Source organism: Trematomus bernacchii, unplaced genomic scaffold, assembly GCF_902827165.1.
Source record: "Trematomus bernacchii unplaced genomic scaffold, fTreBer1.1, whole genome shotgun sequence".
NCBI lineage: Eukaryota > Metazoa > Chordata > Actinopteri > Perciformes > Nototheniidae > Trematomus > Trematomus bernacchii.
Genome location: NW_022987593.1, coordinates 4,592,892 through 4,613,139, shown reverse-complemented (window position 1 = coordinate 4,613,139; position 20,248 = coordinate 4,592,892). Strand labels below are relative to the sequence as shown.

The 20,248-nt window shown below is 38.5% G+C and overlaps 3 protein-coding genes across 4 annotated transcripts; 2 read left to right on the top strand and 1 right to left on the bottom strand.

Moving 5' to 3' along the window:
* Positions 1-2,576: 2,576 nt before the first annotated feature.
* Positions 2,577-7,399, top strand: tacr3l (tachykinin receptor 3-like). The gene is made up of 5 exons (XM_034129539.1): positions 2,577-2,944; positions 3,694-3,882; positions 4,099-4,249; positions 6,907-7,103; positions 7,190-7,399. The coding sequence occupies exons 1-5, from the start codon at positions 2,577-2,579 to the stop codon at positions 7,395-7,397; spliced, it is 1,113 nt and encodes a 370-aa protein (XP_033985430.1). The 3' UTR covers positions 7,398-7,399.
* Positions 7,400-8,561: 1,162 nt separating this feature from the next.
* On the bottom strand, positions 8,562-13,323 carry si:ch211-145b13.6 (erythroblast NAD(P)(+)--arginine ADP-ribosyltransferase). The gene is made up of 5 exons (XM_034129540.1): positions 13,151-13,323; positions 12,505-12,642; positions 12,194-12,291; positions 11,382-12,094; positions 8,562-9,461 (listed from the first exon to the last, which is right to left on the bottom strand). The coding sequence occupies exons 3-5, from the start codon at positions 12,251-12,253 to the stop codon at positions 9,389-9,391; spliced, it is 846 nt and encodes a 281-aa protein (XP_033985431.1). The 5' UTR covers positions 12,254-12,291; positions 12,505-12,642; positions 13,151-13,323; the 3' UTR covers positions 8,562-9,388.
* Positions 13,324-15,362: 2,039 nt separating this feature from the next.
* Positions 15,363-19,906, top strand: primpol (primase and polymerase (DNA-directed)). 2 transcript variants are annotated; one of them, XM_034129525.1, is made up of 14 exons: positions 15,363-15,462; positions 16,359-16,551; positions 16,649-16,743; positions 16,824-16,962; positions 17,433-17,580; positions 17,666-17,762; positions 17,853-17,965; positions 18,138-18,300; positions 18,389-18,486; positions 18,615-18,707; positions 19,012-19,120; positions 19,203-19,279; positions 19,393-19,439; positions 19,576-19,906. In XM_034129525.1, the coding sequence occupies exons 2-14, from the start codon at positions 16,378-16,380 to the stop codon at positions 19,801-19,803; spliced, it is 1,581 nt and encodes a 526-aa protein (XP_033985416.1). In that variant the 5' UTR covers positions 15,363-15,462; positions 16,359-16,377; the 3' UTR covers positions 19,804-19,906. The 2 variants fall into 2 exon arrangements, with proteins under 2 accessions (XP_033985416.1, XP_033985415.1); XM_034129524.1 differs by having other exon boundaries at positions 17,850-17,965.
* Positions 19,907-20,248: the final 342 nt, after the last annotated feature.

Below are 20,248 nucleotides of genomic sequence, written 5' to 3'. Positions count from 1 at the left end.
CACACACACACACACACACACACACACACACACACACACACACACACACACATACATTTCTGTCAGTATACAGTAGCATCCTAACCTGTTTAACATTTAATATATGATTGAATATCACGATTTATAACAGAGCCACCCTGTTACAATGTCAAACACACAAAACATTCAGTCAGTATTTTACTTTTTGAGTTGTCGGTTTAAAAGATATTTAAATGCGTGCACTTCAGAGTTGTGTTCATACTATGCTCAAATGTGTGACCGTCACAATACACACACATGCATGCACACACATTCACCCTAATGTTTCGTGCCAGAAGACAGCAGAAAAGCTCCAAAGCCCAAGAATAAATGTGATGAGTGGATGACTTACAGTCACTGCCCTCCAGTGGTGGAAAGTACCTGAGTACATTTTGCATTTAAGAATCATGCTTAAATTACAATTGAACAATTTAAGGACAATTTAAGTACTTGTCCTTAAATTGTTACTGCACTCGACCACAATTTAAAAATCAATATTGTACCTTTACTATACTACACTTATCTGAAAACCAGTAAGTTTAAATGTACATGCTAAAACATATGAGGCAGCTCATGGTAAAGATAAAAACAATGGTTGTGCTTTGTGCCTCACAAAAATCAAGTATGTAGTTGAGGTCACATTTCAGATGTACAGTTTATGTAAACTCAGATAGATCCCACTTATTCACCCATCACTAACTAAACCCAAATGGTTAAATTGTTTTTAATCAAAATAGTCTATCATTTTAAAACCATCTTTATGACCTGAACGCTGGTAAATCGTGAACTTGGTAATCTTTCCAATTGCCTTCGCATTTTTTGTTGTACTGTTCGAAAGTAAAAGTTGCTTTCTTAAGGAGAAACGGTGATTACTCCTCTCACCTCTCTGTGATTTCCAATCAACTTTTCACACCAGCTGGGCATAAATTGTATGTCAGGCTGTGTGGCTTTTCACAGGGGGTTCAAATAGGTTCAGACATATAACAATAAAACTGCACTCGATGAAATGTTTGCAGTTAAACAGCATGGGAGCCCAAACGTCATCCTGTTACACACAGATCAGAAACCAGACAGAGTAACGCTCTCATCTCCACTGCTGTTGCCTCCCTTGGGATTAAGTGATGGCTAAATTATTCATATGAAAAGAGGAAAAATAATTGTTGATGCAGCTAATGATATTATCAGCTGTTATCTAATCGCGTGCGACCTTTTCAGTAAGGGGGAACAGGGTGTGTTTGTTAGAGGTTTGAACATTGACATTTGAAACAGGGAGTGGCCCAAAAGAGGTGGCCTCTGGGTAATGAGGTCTTGCTGAGAGGATACAGACTTTCTGACATTCTGGTGGTCTTTTTCTAGCGTCTAAGGCTTGTTTGTGTTTGTGTGCTCTGATGACCCTGACCATGAACTCAGAATCTACCCTTAACCACCTCTTCAGAAAAATGTGTATTGTGGACCGGACCGGATAATATAAAGACACATAATAAAATGGAGCTTATAAAAATAGGCACAGCAAGTACATTTAAAAGCTTTTTTAAGGTTGATTTTCAACATATTTGGCACTCTGGAAATGCTGATATCACATAATGTGGGATTGGTGGAGGCAATTGGAAAGATTCCCAAGTTCAAGATTTACCAACGTTTTTAAAACTATGTAACCATTTGGGTTTAGTTAGTGATGGGTCAATAAATGGGATCTATCTGAGCTTATAAACTCTTCACAATTGTAACAATATGTTAACATGAAACTGATAATTATGGTATCTCTGACATGCACATTGTCAAAAACTTTTGGTGGCTTTGTCTTTTCAGGGCATGCACTTTGAGAGCTTTAAACATTTTAATGTGTTGTTTAAATACATGTTTGATATAATGCAATGTATTTGTAGTTATTTTAAAAGATGTGGTTATTTTAGAGAAATACAATCTCTCTTGCAGTCAAACATAATTGAAAATTAAAACACATTACAAAATAATTTTGGATGAGAAACATGAAAAGAACATTTTGAATTAAATGTTATTCACCCAAACAATACATTGACAAATATTCCGAGAGAGTTACATCATCAAAACGCTTTTCCAACACTTAATGGCCTTTAACATAACACAGCTATACATTTCTGAAGCATTGTTTTGATGGCACAGGCTAGCTATGAGGGATTAACTCTATCACACTGAAAGTAAATCAAGTTTAGACTTTAGACAGCTTTAATGCAGAAAACCGTAGCAGTAGGCCTAGCAAATAGTCGCATGGGATGGGATACAATTACAACAATGCACCTAGTTGCAAAGTTGTTTAAAAAAGTCTACAAGCTCTACTTATATCAGCTTGGCAGCCTGATAAGGAATTTTGACAGGCTTAAAAAGATGGTAAAAAAAACCCTGAATAGATTTTCTATGTTTTTATCCTTCACTACATCTATGTGAGTGGCTGCATCAGGACCCCTCTGTCTCTCTCTCTCTGGTCACATGTTGCGCGTATGTTGCGTATCAGACTCAAAGTGTTTGTTGTCGCCTGCCAGCAGCTGACAGCAGCAGATCAGACCGAGGACACTCGAGGAATGGCCTCTGAACGCGATGAATCCAACTCGACCAGAAATCTGACCAACCAGTTCGTGCAGCCCGCGTGGCGCATCGCGCTGTGGTCGGTGGCTTACAGCACGGTCCTGTTGGTGGCAGTTTTCGGAAACTTGATAGTGATTTGGATTATTCTGGCACACAAGCGAATGAGAACTGTCACCAACTATTTCCTGCTGAACTTGGCTTTCTCCGATGTCTCCATGGCTGCCTTCAACACCCTCATCAACTTCATCTACGCGGCGCACGGAGAATGGTACTTTGGAGAGGTTTACTGCAGGTTTCACAACTTTTTCCCGGTCACTGCTGTGTTCGCCAGCATCTACTCAATGACCGCGATAGCCATCGACAGGTATGGGGGAAAATATAATATACCAACAGCAGGCAATGCAAGTGATATTTATGTCTTGATAATATATCATAACTTGTTTTTCTATTTCCATTTAGTGTTTGCATTACAGATTATGTTACGCATTTACATTCCACAGTAATTTGGTAAATAAACAAACATTTGGGTACGTTTACTTAGGCTACTTTATATAAGAATAGCCTATATCGATATATAGATATCTGTAAATTATTACATTATGAATGATAGTTAAAGGGATTGTTACCTCTCTATGAAGGATTAATTGCTCAATTGTGATGACCATTATTAATCCATATCGGAAAATAAATCTCTTGCTTCTGTGTTTTTACTTTATAACCTGGTCTAGTATTCAATTGAGAAAACCTTTGCTTTAATCAGTTACGTGATAAACAGTGAAGAGTTATAAAACAAATAAGGAAGGATCACCTAATAAAATAATTTACTTGAAAGTCATTTTAGCAATACATTGAGTGAATCAGAGAATATGCAAAATGTGTTGCCTAATATTTGAAATTACTAAAAGTCCCATATCCTAAGGCTGGGCTTTTCTGGGATTTTAAGAATTGAAGGGCAGCAATGCTTTTGCCATCACGACCCTTTGACTTTGGAACGACCCACCTAAGGTGATAAGGGTCACAGAATGAGAAACCTCTTCTTAAAACCCATTTCCTGTAGACTTTCATGTGTGTGCAGTCATAACTCAGGAGGACGCTGTGACCTCTGACCTGCAGGTACATGGCCATAATCCACCCTCTGAAGCCCCGTCTGTCGGCAAAGGCCACCACAGGAGTTATCGTGTGTATCTGGAGTCTGGCCGTGGTTCTGGCCTTCCCTCTCTGCTACTTCTCCACCACGCGGGCTCTGCCCCGCAGGACCCTCTGCTACGTGGCCTGGCCCCGCATGGCGGACGACCCCTTCATGTGAGAACACTAAACTCACTGACGAACCCTCTAGCTGATGTCAAGCTTCATCATCATAATCATAACCAAGCAGGGCTGTTATCATGTTTCTTATATGGCAATTTCTCTGTGCATCATTAACTCCAGATATGTGCTTGTCGCCCCCTTTTCATCCTGCTAGTCATTGTCAAATCAATTAAAATAAATACTAGATTTTGTGTTTTTGCTCTTTTGCAGGTATCATATCATAGTGACAGTTCTGGTGTACGTGCTGCCCTTAGTGGTGATGGGCATCACTTACACCATCGTAGGTGTGACTCTGTGGGGAGGGGAGATCCCAGGAGACTCATCTGATAACTACCACAGACAGCTCATCGCTAAAAGGAAGGTAAACGCCACATTTCTTTAATGCATTCACACTTTTTATTTACACTTTTTCTTCTGTGTGTCTTCGGGTGGAAGCAAGAAGGGGTATTTGTAGGCATATTATAGGTTTCTTCTAAAGTATAAAATGATGTATCAAGACAAAATTGATACCATCTGAAAATAAAGGAAAACAAAATGTTGTATAAAATGTGTGATAAAATATGTATGGAGATGAAGGAATTGGTTGTAAAGCAGGGGTGTCAAACTCAAGGCCCGGGGGCCAAATCCGGCCCGTGACTTCATTTTCTGTGGCCCCACAAGAGCTTGCAAAGAATATAATATGTTTATTATACGGTTACATGATGATTTACAGAAGCACGTTGCCCATGAACTACATGTCCCACAATGCATCTCAAATTAGACTTATTTCTTCTAATTTCTTTTAAATGTTACTTTTTTTTTAAATGTCACTTCCTTTTTTTTATTTTGACTTTTTTTTTCCAGTTTTTCTTTTTAAATCATTTTGTGACATTCTCACTGAAGAGACTTGCAATGATTTGCCCCAGACTTCTGCTTTCAGACGTAGTTAATTATGAAGTTATTACCCTATCAGATAATAATCCAATGCAAAGGCAATAATGTAATATAATACATTATTTTATATATATATATTTATATATAAATTACAACCGGCCCTTTGAGTGCAGCCATAATGCTTATGTGGCCCGCGATTAAATTGAGTTTGACACCCCTGTTGTAAAGCATTCACACTGAGAGCCTTTACATACAAAATAAAAGTAAGCAAACATTTGACGATAAAGATAAACGTCAGTAGGCTAGGAAATGTTGGTTGTCTTTATTTCAAAAATAGTGAGAAGAAAGAAACCGTTTTTCAATAAATTCTTAACCCTAAACCAACAAATAACAACCATCAGATCTACGTGTGTTATATCTCAACCCAAAATCTTAAATGTAGCATCGTCAACTAAATGCAATTCTGCTGCAGGGTGAGAAAACACTAACTCGCTTACAGCGTCCATCAGGAAAATGTGTCATGTGGAGCTGCAGGGCACACAGTTCAATGCTGTGTGCAAACTGAGAACAATTACCTCAGAACAGTTAGAACTTTACATTGTCATTTTTAATATTGACTTCTGAAAACATGTTATCCAATTGTCTAGACTTAGAATGCATCCAGAGGATCATGTCCCAGTGTAGCTCATCATCAGCCAGACTTTGCAGCAGCTACTGTGAGAGAGGGGGGGGGGGGATTAAGGTCATCACAGCTGTCATGACGAGCATCTATAAAGACAGCCCCAGGATTATCACCCAACACTATACAGAAATACAGAATTTATTGATACATTTGAAATTCTGCAGGTATAACTGCCGGATTAGTGAGCAGACAGTTCGAGGACAAGGGGATTATTCAGTGACAAACAATGTTTGCATTTTTTTCCGATAATATCAAAATTACAATCAATTTAACTTAATACACCTTTTTTTAAATTTGTGAAATACATGTTAGGTGAGAAACAAACTACAAAAACAAATTACTTAAAAAAAATTGGATTGTTAAGGGTTTTTTGGCATCACTACCACAAATATTCATTATGCAGAAATCGAGACAGCAACAGGTGCAAGTTGCCATTCAAAATCTTTTCCAGGGCTTTATAGAAAAACAGAAATCATCAGAGGCTCATATTGCTGGCAAAATTGAGCGGCGGGAGATAAAAGAGATCTATAAATGTCAGGAGACAAAGGTTTCAAGACAATGTCATGCTTGATTCAAAGGCCTGTGCTGACAAGATGCCATTTGGGCTAGAGATAAGAGGAAGTCGCTCTCATCTCCGTCCCCCAGATGAGCCTCTGCTAATGCTGTAATGGCCTCCTGCTCCCACCCCCCACCCCCCCCACAGCATTATGCTGCAAAGCGGTGATGAGTTGTGGGCTGCTCTCTCATCTGTCACACCTGGAACCTGCCGGGTCCGATGCGTCATCACCAACCTTTCCCTCTCTTCCGTTGAATGGAAACGTTATTGGGATCAGAATGAAGGAGAACAGACAACATGCTCCCTACTTCAGAGACAATTTGCATATTTATCCATGGCTTCAGATATTCAAAATCACAGTGAAATGACATTTAGAGAGTTTTGCTTCCTTCATTTGATGTTTCTCCAGTGAAAGGGTATTTTAACCTCAGGGACGAATCGTAATTTTTTTAAGCTTTCTTCTTTTCATTCAGTGTGAAAAAAGCTGGATAATTTAAAAGCTGCACCAATCAAATGTTAATAACAATAATATTAAAGTACCCTTTGGAAGACATCCTTTGAAGTGACAGGAAATTACCAGGCAACTCTATCGAAGCTCTGCTGCCGTTCTGCTCCTTTTGACAGCCTGCAACTTTTCAGTTTTACTTACAGATCACATCCACACTAAGCACGATTTAGTTGTTAACATCTGATTTTATTTCCTCTCTATTTTAACTTCATGCCTCAACTATAACAGCATTTTCCTTGCCTGATAATTGCGCTTTTCCCAAACAGCCTATAGAATATATAATCAGTTTGTTGTTTCAATGCAAACAGGGTAAACCTGAGCAGCAGTTGTTCAGTTTGAATGCTGAGGAGAGTTCTTGAAATGTTGAGTTACTAGTCATTTCCCTCCTTCCTCTTCCAGGTGGTAAAGATGATGATCATCGTAGTCGTGACCTTTGCCCTCTGCTGGCTGCCCTATCACGTCTACTTCATGGTGACGGGTCTCAACAAGCGTCTGAGCAGGTGGAAGTACATCCAGCAGGTTTACCTGTCTGTGCTGTGGCTGGCAATGAGCTCGACCATGTACAACCCCATCATCTACTGCTGCCTCAACAGCAGGTGAGTGCAAATAAGCCTCCACAACAACCCAGGAACTGTTCCCATAAACTGCAGTGTGATTACATGTCGGGGTGATTTGGGTGCAGGTTTCGGGCCGGCTTCAAGAGGGCTTTCTGCTGGTGTCCCTTTGTCCACGTTTCGAGCTACGATGAGCTGGAGCTCCGAAACACAAGACTTGGACCGGGTCGCCAGAGCACCGTGTGCACCCTCTCTCGGGTGGACCCCAGCATCCTCAGCAAAAAGAAGAGCACCTGTCTCAGACTCAACTCTGAGCCCAGTCATAAAGACAGTTAGTTTTCTCCACTCGACACAATGCAGCTCAACAGGTTTAATAGGCACATTACGTTGAGATAGAAAATGCTGATTGGACTATTTGGTTTACTTATAGAGCTGATCATTTCAAATTATTTACTTAACTCAGTTGTGGTGATCGCCTCAAACTGTTTTAGCTGTGAGGCATGTCTCCCCGATCATTTGACCCGTTTATCAACAGCTGCAGCAGTTTCTGTGACACACTGGAAGCATTACAGCACTCAGATAACACACAGACATTTTGATTAAGTGTAACCAACTCTTTCAAAGGATATTATTATCAAGTATAAACCCTCCTTAAAACTGCAGAAGTTGTGCAAAGGAACTGCTTAATGCTTATTCAGCATAACTTCAATGGTGCTAATTTTCCAAAATGTAAAAAAATCTCTGCTGGTAAAATATCCCACTGAGTTCAATTTCATTCAATAGTCACACAGTACATATTTTTATTATGTATTTATTTATATACAAATGTTCAAACATAAAAAATGTATTCATTTAGATATCTAACACATCACAATGATAATACTATTTATTTAATATTAAACGAGAAGCTTTAATATAACATGGAAGTATGTGCATTTGGTATAATGCTCTACTTACGGTATGCGTGTATTTAATGCCTTCAGACAGTTACTCAGTGGATTGAATGAACTGTAGGGTCGGTATTAATGCTGCTCTTACATCGTCATAAAGCCCTGGAATCCATTAAAGTGACTGACTCAAATGATCCTGGTTGGATTTAAATTCACAAGTGCTTGTTGCTGTAGTTGTCGTAGAAAGCGTGTGCCATTTAAGCCACGTTCAAATCCACTTGTACTGTACTGTAGTTCAGTCAACTCAGTAAGAGTTACTTTTTGTATATAATAAGTGTATGTACAGTATGTGTTATGATATTCTGATGTTCGGTGCAGACTTAAACACACATTTGACACACACACAAAGTAAATATAGCCTTTACGGTACATTTGTGTTTTGGTGTTGTTTCAGTGCTGTAAAAACAGAAAACCAGATTATTTAAAGTCACTTAGTTTGAATAGTCCGTTCATCACTCAACACAGATCTCTGTAGCTGCTCTTACTTTGTTCCACTTGAAATGTTTGGTATTAATATTGGTGCAGCTATAAGGATTAAATTCACCACAACTCTTCATCATAATTTTTATTGTTTTCATCTTAAAAAGAAACAACCATTACATTTCACATGTAAAGCCACAAAAAAAGATGAAAAGTCTGTTCTCTTCAAAATAAAAAATGTAATTTGGAAAAAGGCATGCTGGGAAGTCTTCTATAAAAACATATATTCACATTGAGTCAATGATATTGTCCGTTCTATTGGTGACTGCAGTAAAGTGGCCTCATGCAATTTGACCTAGAAACCCAACCAAATGTCCTTTAAAATCACCACATAGTGTCATTTAAAGTCATGCAGTCGTTTCTTTCTGCAAGAATTACAAATAAAGACAAAACTGTTATAGGCCAGGATCCAGATAATCCACAGTTTGCAAACGGCTGTAAGTCTAGTTGTCACATGGAAAGATTCTCAAAGGTGAATGTATAAACAGTTGTAAAAAGTTTTGAGAGAATAGAAGAGCAATTCAACCAGTGTATGTGTTTATATAAAGCTCAACTCATCTTAAAGCCCCCCTCCCCTCTCTCTACTGCACACACACTAACAAACATTTAAAATATCCACAAAAAAGAACTACAAAAAAGATACCACAGAGGTCTCATCAGAGAGGTGTTGACATCAGTATATACTTCTGCTGATATGAATGAAGAAAATGTTTTGGTAGTCATAAAGAAAAACTGAAATGACTGTATTTTTTGCAAGCAACTACAAAAGCCTACGACACCTTAACTGTCAGCATTTCAACCACACAGATGGTTTGTTGTTCGGCTACAAACAAAGCAGCGTTTTGTGTTTTAGTAACTCCCAATGCAATCTGAGTTGCTGATTACTTTTTCATCTGTCTAGTTAAAGAAAAAAAGAGAGAAAGTCACAAGCATCAACACAAGCCACTGGCTGGAGACATCAGCTGGGGACCTAGAGAGAGATGGAGACAAAGAGAGAGTGATGAATATGCTGGGTAATATTGTTATGTCTAAATATCTTAAAGACCGGGAATATATATTTTTTCTCAACCAGTTTCTCACTACAAGCGAGAAGGCATACACACAAATCTAAATGTCTGACAATCTTTGAACAGTTTTGGATATTCCAGAGATTTTATTTAACAGATTTCTGGAATTGTTGTTTCCTCTGTGCTCTTCTTCCTGGTATAAAGTGAACAGGGTTAAGCTTTTGAGCCTCAATCAGGAAACAGCAACATTATAATCAAAATCCAATGTTGGGGGGGTTGTTACAAGCCCCCAGGAAAAGCCCTGAGCCTTAAAACCAATTTTGGTGGTGAGCAAACTGTGAAATTACAACCTCAACAACTTTCGTACCATTTACAACATTCGGCCCAAAAATACTTTAAAACACTTAGAATTCATTAGTAAATAAGTGAATGATAATTTGTTTTGTGATGAATAAAGATCCTATTACTTAAAGGGGACCTATCATGCAAAATGCACTTTTGTACGTTTTTTATACATGAATATGTGTCCCCGGTGTTCCAGGGAACTCACCAAGTGTCAGAAAACACAACCCTCTCTATTTTCCTCCATACCCAAATCTCTAAAAAAGGGGCTGCAACGGATCTGATAAAAAAAACTGATGCAGATTTGAACAATGTCCTGACGTCAAGACAGTGGCACTACGGCTATTGGGCCAACTCCACCAATCAGGAGGAGACAGCCACGGCCATTGCCGTTCGAAAGTGCTGGAGACGCTGTAGTACATATGCCAGGCCAGTAGATGGTGCTGTTCTCACAGAATCTGCCCTTGCAAAAACAGATCTAGAAATGGTCAAATTGAGCAAAATGAGGCATGGCTAAAATGCATGATCTGTTTGGTATTTTGAAAAAAAAAAAGTATAAATATGCCTTATATAGGTATGGTCCTACACTATATTATTCAAATATAGCATGATAGGTCCACTTTAAAAAAACATTATTTAATCATTGGGTCCCAATGTTGTGAAATGCACGAAGGACTGTTTGAATGAACACTAATGGGTTAATAGTTTTCTTTATACATACGTGGGTAATTTGTTAATGTCACCACTTTCAATCTAATCTGGTCATAAATAATCTCCTAACTCCTCTGCATTTTTTGGTGAACAAACAGTTTGATGTTTTTTTTATTTTCAGATAAAGTGAATTATTATGGACATTGAATAATGTAGTCTAAGGAGTGTCTTGGTAGCCAAGTGGTTCCTGCGCATGCTCCCTCCAACACCCCCCCCCCCCCCCATTTGTAGGTTGTCGTCTGTCAAAAAAACCTCAAATTGACACTGAAAATGCAACAGAAAAGGGACAGCTATTAGATATTTTGAAAATTATGAATATTGTCAAAGACTCATTATAAAAGAGCAATGTATGTGGCTGTAGGCATTTTTACATTATTGTAAACATTATTGTTTACCAATTTAATCATGACCTATTGTTTGCTTAAAAGATTAGCATTAAACATGTTTTTTCTTTTTTTCTAAGAACCTCTTCGTCTTAACACTCCCTGCCCAAACCTTTACCTCTGCTCACACAGGCTGTAAGTGTGACTATCGAGGGTTAAACTCCTCTTCTAAGTTTGATTATTGCATATTTGCTCATTTTCAAATGTATATAAGGATAAGAATGCTGTTAAATGTACATGAGGCCAGATAAAACGATGTGGTCTTTTGAGTTATTTCACATATTAGACGCCAAGTAATATTTAATGAATTATTCATAATTCTGTAACGTTTATAGATGAAACAACGTTTTGATTAAGGAACATTTTGAATTCATTATTATTTAATCACTCTTACTTATCGTGGGATTGAGCAAAACATACAATATTTTAATCCAAAAAATGTCTTACCGTGACAGACAGTAACAGTTGTGTGTGTTTTCCAGGGATGAGTGTTTCAAAACGATTGCAGTGTATTCAGAATCATTATCCTTATCAGTTATTTCCTTTGTTGCATTCACAGTAAACACTTCCACCGGAGATAAGAGGGCCATGTCCTTGTCTGCACTGCAAATGTTGGTTCCCAGGTTGATAAAGAAGCAAGAAGTGATATTAAAGACGACCATCCCTTCAAAATCCATCATGCTCTTCATTAAACTGTAGCTTGACCAAACTTTGGTGAATTTTCCAAATCTCACCTTTGAGCCCTGTTGTGCTGTGTATTTATCTCTGATAATATGCACAGTCTCACACTTCTTTGGATGCAGCAGGGACATTGAATCCATGAGCAGGAAGTGAAGCGACTTGTAATGGAACTGGTTTTCATAGGTACTAACATTTCCGCCCATTGTCTGTACTGCATTGTCAAAAGTCTTGGAAAAATCTTCATCCCCTTCAACATATGCCAAAAGTGCAGCCATATGTTCTTTTGTTCCTCCGGGGATCGGCTCTGAACACGGACTATTTGCACTCCATGCTTTCTGGAATCCCTCACTGCTGTTTAGCTCCTGCTTTAAGAGCCCTGAGTGGACAAACTTCTCCAAGGCCTCTTTACGGCATCCTTTGTACATGTCGTCTATGGCATCTGGGGCCATGTCCAGCAGTGTTGCGCTCTCTGCAGTCACCTTTATTGAGTATGGATAGAGAGGAGAATATTATTATTTTATTCTAACATAACATCACAACAGGTTTTGATGGCTATTAGTAAGATCAATAAAACTTACTTTGTAGAAGAGAGCTGTGAAAACAATTGAGGCTAGAAGCATTTTTCTTCTGTTGAACATTTTGAATGCCTTTTCCCGTGCACTGTCTGCGCAGAATGCTGAAACAGAAATCCCAGAAAAGCTTTGCAGGACCAAACTTGAACAGAAAGTTGTACACAGTCCAACAATCTATCTTGTTGCTCCAATACTTTGTTTGGACAAGCCTACCATCCTAGATCTACCATTAATAGTTGTCCTCCCTATAGGAAAAAAGCACCCTAGATAAAAGTTTGCAACCCTAAAATGAAAAGAAAATATTGAAAGACACATACCTTAAGATAGGCAAATTAATTTCTTGGAACCAAAATCACGTCTTGTTTCATCAAACTGCAGGGGAGTAATAATTCTCTGCAGAACACTGTCTCTGGCGAAGTCAAAACGTATCAGGCTGAGCAACGCCTTTTCCTTTCCTGTGGAAGGAAATAACATACCATTCATATACCATCACAATACCATGCTGATGTCGAGCTATTCCTTCTGTTAGAGCTACTGAATTACTGAAGTGAGCACTTTCTGATGAAAAGAAACAACAGAACAAATATAGATATAGTTCAGCCTACAAATGGCTAAAGCTGGATGGTTATATTTTATTTTTACACACACACATTTTAATTGATAAACTGTAAATTGTTCCTATGGGTTCCCCTTTTCTAACATGCTGTGTTCCAGTTGACCTATAGCTTGACTGGAAACGAATTACTTGCATTAAGCTTTCACTTGCTGTATTCAGTATGGAATGAATGCATACATGCTTTACTGAATGTAAAAGTAGAATAACCTTTAATACATTATAAATAAACTTGCCTTTAAATGAAATCTTTAAAATGTAGTGAAACAAGTTTTGATGAACAAAAAAGACAATTGCATACTCTTCTGTTGACAAATTAAAGTAACTTTTCTCACTGCACAAACACTAACCTGAAAATACTGTTCATGCTGTTTTCATTAGTGCTCCCCCGAGAAAAGACAGCACTTGCTACTTTGCAAAGTGTGTTTCTCCTACTTCCTTCCTTCCTCCCCTTCCTGCTGGCACAGAAGCAAGTAGAAGCTCAACTAAGCGTAACAGCACTTTTGTAATTCTAACAAATGTTCTTATCATATCACCAAAGCACTGTGTTTTACATACAATTATTTGCAATATAATTGAGATAAAAGTCCATGTAATTTGTGAAAGAAATGGTGTAAACTTAATCAGGAAAAGTGCAAGAGTGTGTGTTTGTGTGTGTGTGTGTGTGTGTGTGTATGTGTGTGTGTGTGTGTGTGTGTGTGTGTGTGTGTGTGTGTGTGTGTGTGTGTGGGGGGGGGGGTGTGTGTATGTGGGTGTGTGTGTGTGTGTGTGTGTGTGGGTGTGTGTGTGTGTGAAGAAATGTTTGAAAATGTAAAGTAAAATGCTTCAATCTGGTGCACTTTAAGCACACATTACTAGAGACTAGATCTAGGGGGTACAACTCTAAACACCCATATGAAAAAGATCGGTTTACATTTTAATAATCAAATATGTGAACATAACCAATAACCTACCATAGCCAATAACAAATAAATGTAACTTATTTTATTTTTGTTGTTCATTCATATCTTATTTTACCTAGTTAAAATGTATTTATGCATATTTTTATATCTCTCAAGTTTTAAACGATATTTTTGGTTTACTGTCCTATAGTATACATTGAAATGATTTCAAACCTGTTTATCCAAATAATTATAAAGGAGTGCCTTGGAAATATTTGTTTACATAAATTGCATTTATCTCTCTTACTCGCTCCCACGCCCAATTTGGCTGTGAGCTGCGGACGCCTGATAAGCCAACACCCCCCACTTTCATCACTTACAGCGCCCATCGTACAGGGCAAATGAAAAGTGTAACCGGGGTGAAAAGGGTGTTACCTTTACTTAATTATGAATGTTGTTACATCAAGGCTGAAAATTAGGATGAGCGCAAACAGTCAAAAAGGTTTTTTTCCCCCCCCAGATCTGGCGCCCTAGGAGACTGCCTATGTCGCTTTTGCCAAAAACCGGCCCTGTACACCATGCTAAATGTATGTCTGCATAAAGCTGAGTTATGATCAGTCATAATAACACAGAATTTGGTGATGATTAAATAGTTTACAGTGAGATTTACTCCCATACTTTTGGCCATACTCACGCAGCCCTACAAATGAATTGAGATTTCCACACAAATGTTCTTTAGCAAGTGTGCAGAGCAGTGTTGATTTAAAAAAGCAATTTGAAGGTTGGATATTTGTAAACCTTTTTTTGTGTATATATATTAATAATTTAAGATGTAAATTAATTCCAGTTTATTTGTAGTACTTTCTATTTTTATTGTGACATTTGGTGGCATCAATGTGTGCATTTGATACAGATAATGGAGCAGTTGCTTTAGGGCCACAGTGTAGGCCTATATCCCTTAAGGCAGGGGTGTCAAACTCAAGGCCCGGGGGCCAAATCCGGCCCGCGACTTCATTTTATGTGGCCCCGCAAGAGCTTGCAAAGAATATAATACGTTTATTAAACGGTTACATGCCACTTTACAGAAGCAGGTTGCCCATAAACTACATGTCCCACAATGCATCTCGTTTTGTGACATGCACACTGAAGAGACTTGCAATTATTTGCCCTGGACTTCTGCTTTCAGACGTAGTTGGTAGTTAATTACCAAGTTATTATCCTATCCGATAATAATGCAATTCAGAGGCAATAGTGTAATATAATACATTATTTTATATATATATATATTATATATTTATATATGTATATTTATATAGTTACAACCGGCCCTTTGAGTGCAACCATAATGCTAATGTGGCCCGCGATGAAAATTAGTTTGACACCCCTGCTTTAAGGTCATTATAATGAGATCCTCGACCTCCGCCCCCCTCTCGCACCTCCATACAGAGCCCCCCCACATATCAAATCCCAATGTAACCCCTGTGTGAGTGTGTGTGTGTGTTTCCTGTTTCTGCCGGAGAGAGGGGAGTTTGTCCCAAAGCTTGCCGCTGTATTTACTCCCTCCATCTGACAGGAGGGAGCCTCATGTGTCACTCCACGGAGTTCACTGGGCCATAATTTCCCCGAAATAAGGTCCCATGGGTCGGAAGTAGATGGGCGGGACTTCGCCTCTCTATTACCGGAAACGGCACAATTTCCGGGTTCAAACGCGCCAAACAGAAAACATTTGCGTGTGTCGTCTGCAACATGTGAGAGAGGAGTGGACACTTGACATAAACACGGTAACGTAACCTACAGTACTGTTGTTCCGATGACTCTTTACTGACAATGACTCCTGGCAAACTTAAACCCACTACCTAAGATAACGTTAAAGTGAATAATAGTACAAGTCAACGTTAGGGCGTTGAAGTTAGTGTAAGGTTGGATATTCGTTTCAGTTAGGGTTAGGGACCATCAATACATGTATTTCAATGTCTCAAAACCAATGTTATTTCAATATCTCTGTGCCTATATTAGTGACAATTATTCTTACACAATATAATACATTGGCTTTATGTAGCACATGGATTACTGGTCGTTGAATTATATTATTTCCTCATTTGAATAAATATTTGAAAGAAGATCATTTCAGTTGTATACAAAAGCTTCTCAAAAAGACTCAATGGGGAACTGTTACTAGATTGAACATAAAGGCCACATTTATATTATTTTTCTCGATTTTATATGAATATTGTTACCAGACATTATTACTACACTGGGGAAATATGTCACATTTTAAAATGCGAATTAAGGGCTTTTTAAAAATTTTATAGGATTATTGTGATCATATACAGTTTTTTCAAAGTGTCTTGATTTTATTCATTGCACACACATTATTTTATAATTTTATATGTGAGGGATTAAGGTAAATAACAGACACACCTATTTATATATTATTATTATTATTATTATTATTATTATTATTATTATTATTATTATTATTATTATTTGTATTATATATAAACCAGGTTTTTTCCAGGTTGAAGGATGAGAGGAGGACCGGAGTTCAAGCATCCACTCTGTTGAAGTTGCCTTTAGCAAATCACTAAACTTCTAACAGTACGAGGAAGGTGCTGCATTGTAGCTGACCTCTGACCCTGTTTGTAATGAAAAAGTTGCCCCTGTTCTTGTAATAAAGGGTTGTTAATCGATTCAAGATGAGTAAATGGGGAGAGCGGATGAAGAAGGTGGAGCAGCTCGCTCAGTCCTTCCAGCTGAACCCTCTGGTCGATCAATACAAACCTCGGCTGTGGCCGTGCCAGCCGTCCTCCATCTGGAAGCTCTTCCCTCGTCAAAGTATGGCGATCAGCTTCGCTCAGAGCTGCAAGGAGGTAATAAAACAAGACTTATTATCATTGGTCTGCACCTTTAAGATTGTACATCCTGTGTGTCAGGGGAAATCTGATGCTGGCACTTTGCGTTTCCTAGGCTGTACATGTTTTTGCACTTGAAAAAGAAAAGACATTCCTGGGTCAAAGGATCTTCCTGGTGACCAGCTACAGTGAGCTGTGGCATTACTACAGGTACATAATAAACATTTCAAAAGGAGGTCCATCTTCTTCCGTGTGTTAGGAAATGTGCATTAATTGTGATTTTCTTTCAGGACTTACCCACAGTCCTTGATGCACTGCTACGAGGTGATACCAGAGGGCGCTGTTTGTAAACTTTACTTTGACTTGGAGTTCCACAAGCCTTCAAACCAAGGGGCTGATGGGAAATCCATGGTCTCTTCACTTATCCAGGTGGGGTACTTTTCACATCCTCATTGACAAAAGGTCTTACTATATATCTGTTTTTTAAGTAAGCTATAATTTATATATATATATACCACTAAGATGATCAACTTGACATTTATATATCCAAAGAATGCTTTGTAAAAGTATCCACTTGACCTTATTTCAGTAAGTTAAAGAAGGGGAAGTAATGTCAAAAATATAAAAAAGGGCCCAGCATTTATCGTTTCCTTTTCCCTCATATTCTTTTAATTTCAAGCAGGAGAGTTTTTGCAGCACTTGGGTGTGGCCAATGTCTATTAGATTTAGAGAATGTTGGGACTCTAGTTTTCTTTCAATTTGTGAGAAAATGCAGTAGTTAGGTTTTTTTTTTTAAATCATTTGGATATATTATGTGTCATAGTTTATCTTGTTGCTTGCTTACCTAAAGATGAAGGAGATACAGTATTTGAACCTGTCTGTGTTTTGTGTGTTGACAGTATGTTTGCGAGAAGTTAATGGAAGTTTATGGGATTGAATGCTCTGCAAAAAATATCCTCAATCTCGACTCCAGCACGGAGGACAAATTCAGTCGGCATCTCATCTTTAATCTGAAAAATGCAGCTTTCAAAGACAACTTGCATATGGGTAAGGTCAGTGTTTTGCATTGAGGTAACAACACTTGTTTGTTTACCTCAATTTCAATTCATATATCCTTGTTGTTGTTTTTTAGGCAGGTTTATCCATTCAATTCTTCAATCGGTCCTGAGCACACCCAAAAGCAGCCTGAGCGTTGGGATGAATTCAGAGGAGAAAAACTGCGAAACAGGGTCTGTGTTTTTAACTTGTGAAAATAACTTAATACATTTCTTAGCTAGCATCATTTTGTGTAACTTTTCTTAATGACATATTGGCAGCAGAGGGCAGACGTCTGAGAGTCCAGAGGCCAAGAGGTGCAAGCAGGAAGAGAGAGACCTCAGCTTCCTCCAGGTGAAAAACAAAGATGGCCAACACTGTCTCTTTGTTGATCTTGGTAAGAAAATCATACGCTTTTATTTTTCATTTTTTAACCTAAATCAACAACTTGGGTTAAATGCTTCTCTTGATATACTCAGCAAACCCATTTTTGGATGATTTTTTGTAAACATTGCCAGTATGTACCTTTTTAATGAATACATATTTCTCGTTATATTTGACAAAAACAGGTGTTTACACCAAGAACAGAAATTTCCGCCTTTACAAGTCATCAAAAGTGGGAAAGAACGCTGCGTTCACGGTGGCAGACGACAACGAGTTCATTCACAAACCTGAGAAGGGAATTTCTGCGGAGGAAAGCGCGTTCTTGGCTTCTTTAGTCTGTAATATAAGGTAAAACACTTTTCATATGTTTTCTTTGTTCTATAAATATGACTTTCCTAAAGCCACATCCTCAGAGCTTGTTACTGTGTCTCATTAGCTTCACAGGTCAGAGAATTCTTACGTCAGACATCCCTGAAACAAAGAAATCCAAAACCTTGGGATCTCCCTGTCAGCAGGAATCAGCCACAGACCCAGGTAACACTGACGACAGAAGCCTTGTCTCTACTATGCAAACATGCAAAGTGTATTGTACAATTAGCTCAGCCATAATTGACCTCATATGTCTCTTTATAAAAAGCAATATTTATTTCCCCATCCATCAGTGGCAGGCTCACTCTCGGGCCACTTGTCATCGCCTTATCCAGAAGTGGACAACTTTGTATTAACTGTGGTTAAAAAGGACGGCGTACATGGAAGTAAGTGTTTGGACTAATACATGAAATGCTTTTAGAAAAAGTGGGTCACTTTCCAAACATTTACATGTCTTGGTTCAGACCTAGAGCTGAATCCAGCTTTTTTATTATTGATCAAACTGCCGCTTCTTAATAAATTCATGGTTGATCATTTTAATTGACAAGAAAAAACGTAATTGAACATGGATTGATTCAGTACCTGGCAACTAAATGTACATCAAAACGTAGTATATGGTCAAAAAATATGATGCAATATATTTGTTTCCGGGACTTTGTCAGGAGTTTCCTTTCATGTTTATTTCAACAGGCATCAGACGGTGGAACTACTTTGCTGCTGAACAGCTGATTGTCTACGACATCGCAAATTACCGCTGGTGTGCAAACGTGGAAAGGTTTCACAAAAGCAACAACATCATGTATGTATGTTTCAGGTTATTTGTTGACAGTCTTAAAGTGCGCTCCACTTCCCTTCTGATTCTGTCTCACCTTCCTCTGCAGGATTGTTGTTGACCTCAAAGAGGAAGCGTGGTACCAGAAGTGTCTCGACCCTGAGTGCAGGAACTTCAGGTCCTCAAGTAAGCAATGATCCTAAGAGCCGCATTTAAAACAAACAACTCCAGCACACGTGATGTTTTTGGATTGACAGATTGCAAAATGGTGTCTGAGAACGTGTCTTTTGACGTTGCAGGCTACCCACTGCCACAGGAGATCTGCGTCAGCTACATCATGACACTGGTTTGCTTCTTTTTTTTTTTACTCCTAACTACGCTTAACTTGCCATGAAATAATGTTGTCTTCTTCTAAATCTCAAACCCATGTTGTTCTCCTCAACATGCAGCAGTGTATGATCGTGTCTCATCTTCTCTTACAGGACGAGGAGGACCAGGCCTACTTAATGGACGATGCCGGCAACATTGAACTCAGCCAGGCCTCGACCCCCCAGAGGACAGCGTGTGCAGAGCAGGGACCTGCAGACGGCTGGGGGGACGGGCAGGACGACCAGGACTATTTACAGAGCCTGGACGACTTCGAACAAAAAAGCGGGGATATCCCTGATCTGCTTCTGCTCAAATGTATGGCAGACTTTGACTCCCATTAGAGGGTGAGTTTTATGTTCTTTTTTTACCCACTTTACCAAATGTCCTCCTATTTATAATTGACCAACAGTATAACATGTAATAAAGAGTTTATAAGCCACTATATTTTGCAAGCTACGTATGTTTATTGATTTGTCAAAAAGTATTTTTGTAATTGAAGCCTGTATATCCGGATGACAATAAAACAGTTTGAATATAGGCCTTTAGAGGAAAGGTCAATTGTTCATTTATAAACATTTAAAATATCCCTAATGCTGCCTTTTATACAAGTGATTAACCATTTAGAGAAAAGGTTTAAATGGTGCTGATGAATGATTAATAGGGGGAGCAAAGACTTTGCAAAGTTCCTGTATAATGCTCTTTAACATCTCAAAAATAGGTTTCTAGCTACCAAAACATAGAAGAAGAATGGGAGGGGATGAAACCCTCTTTAATGGTCACACATGC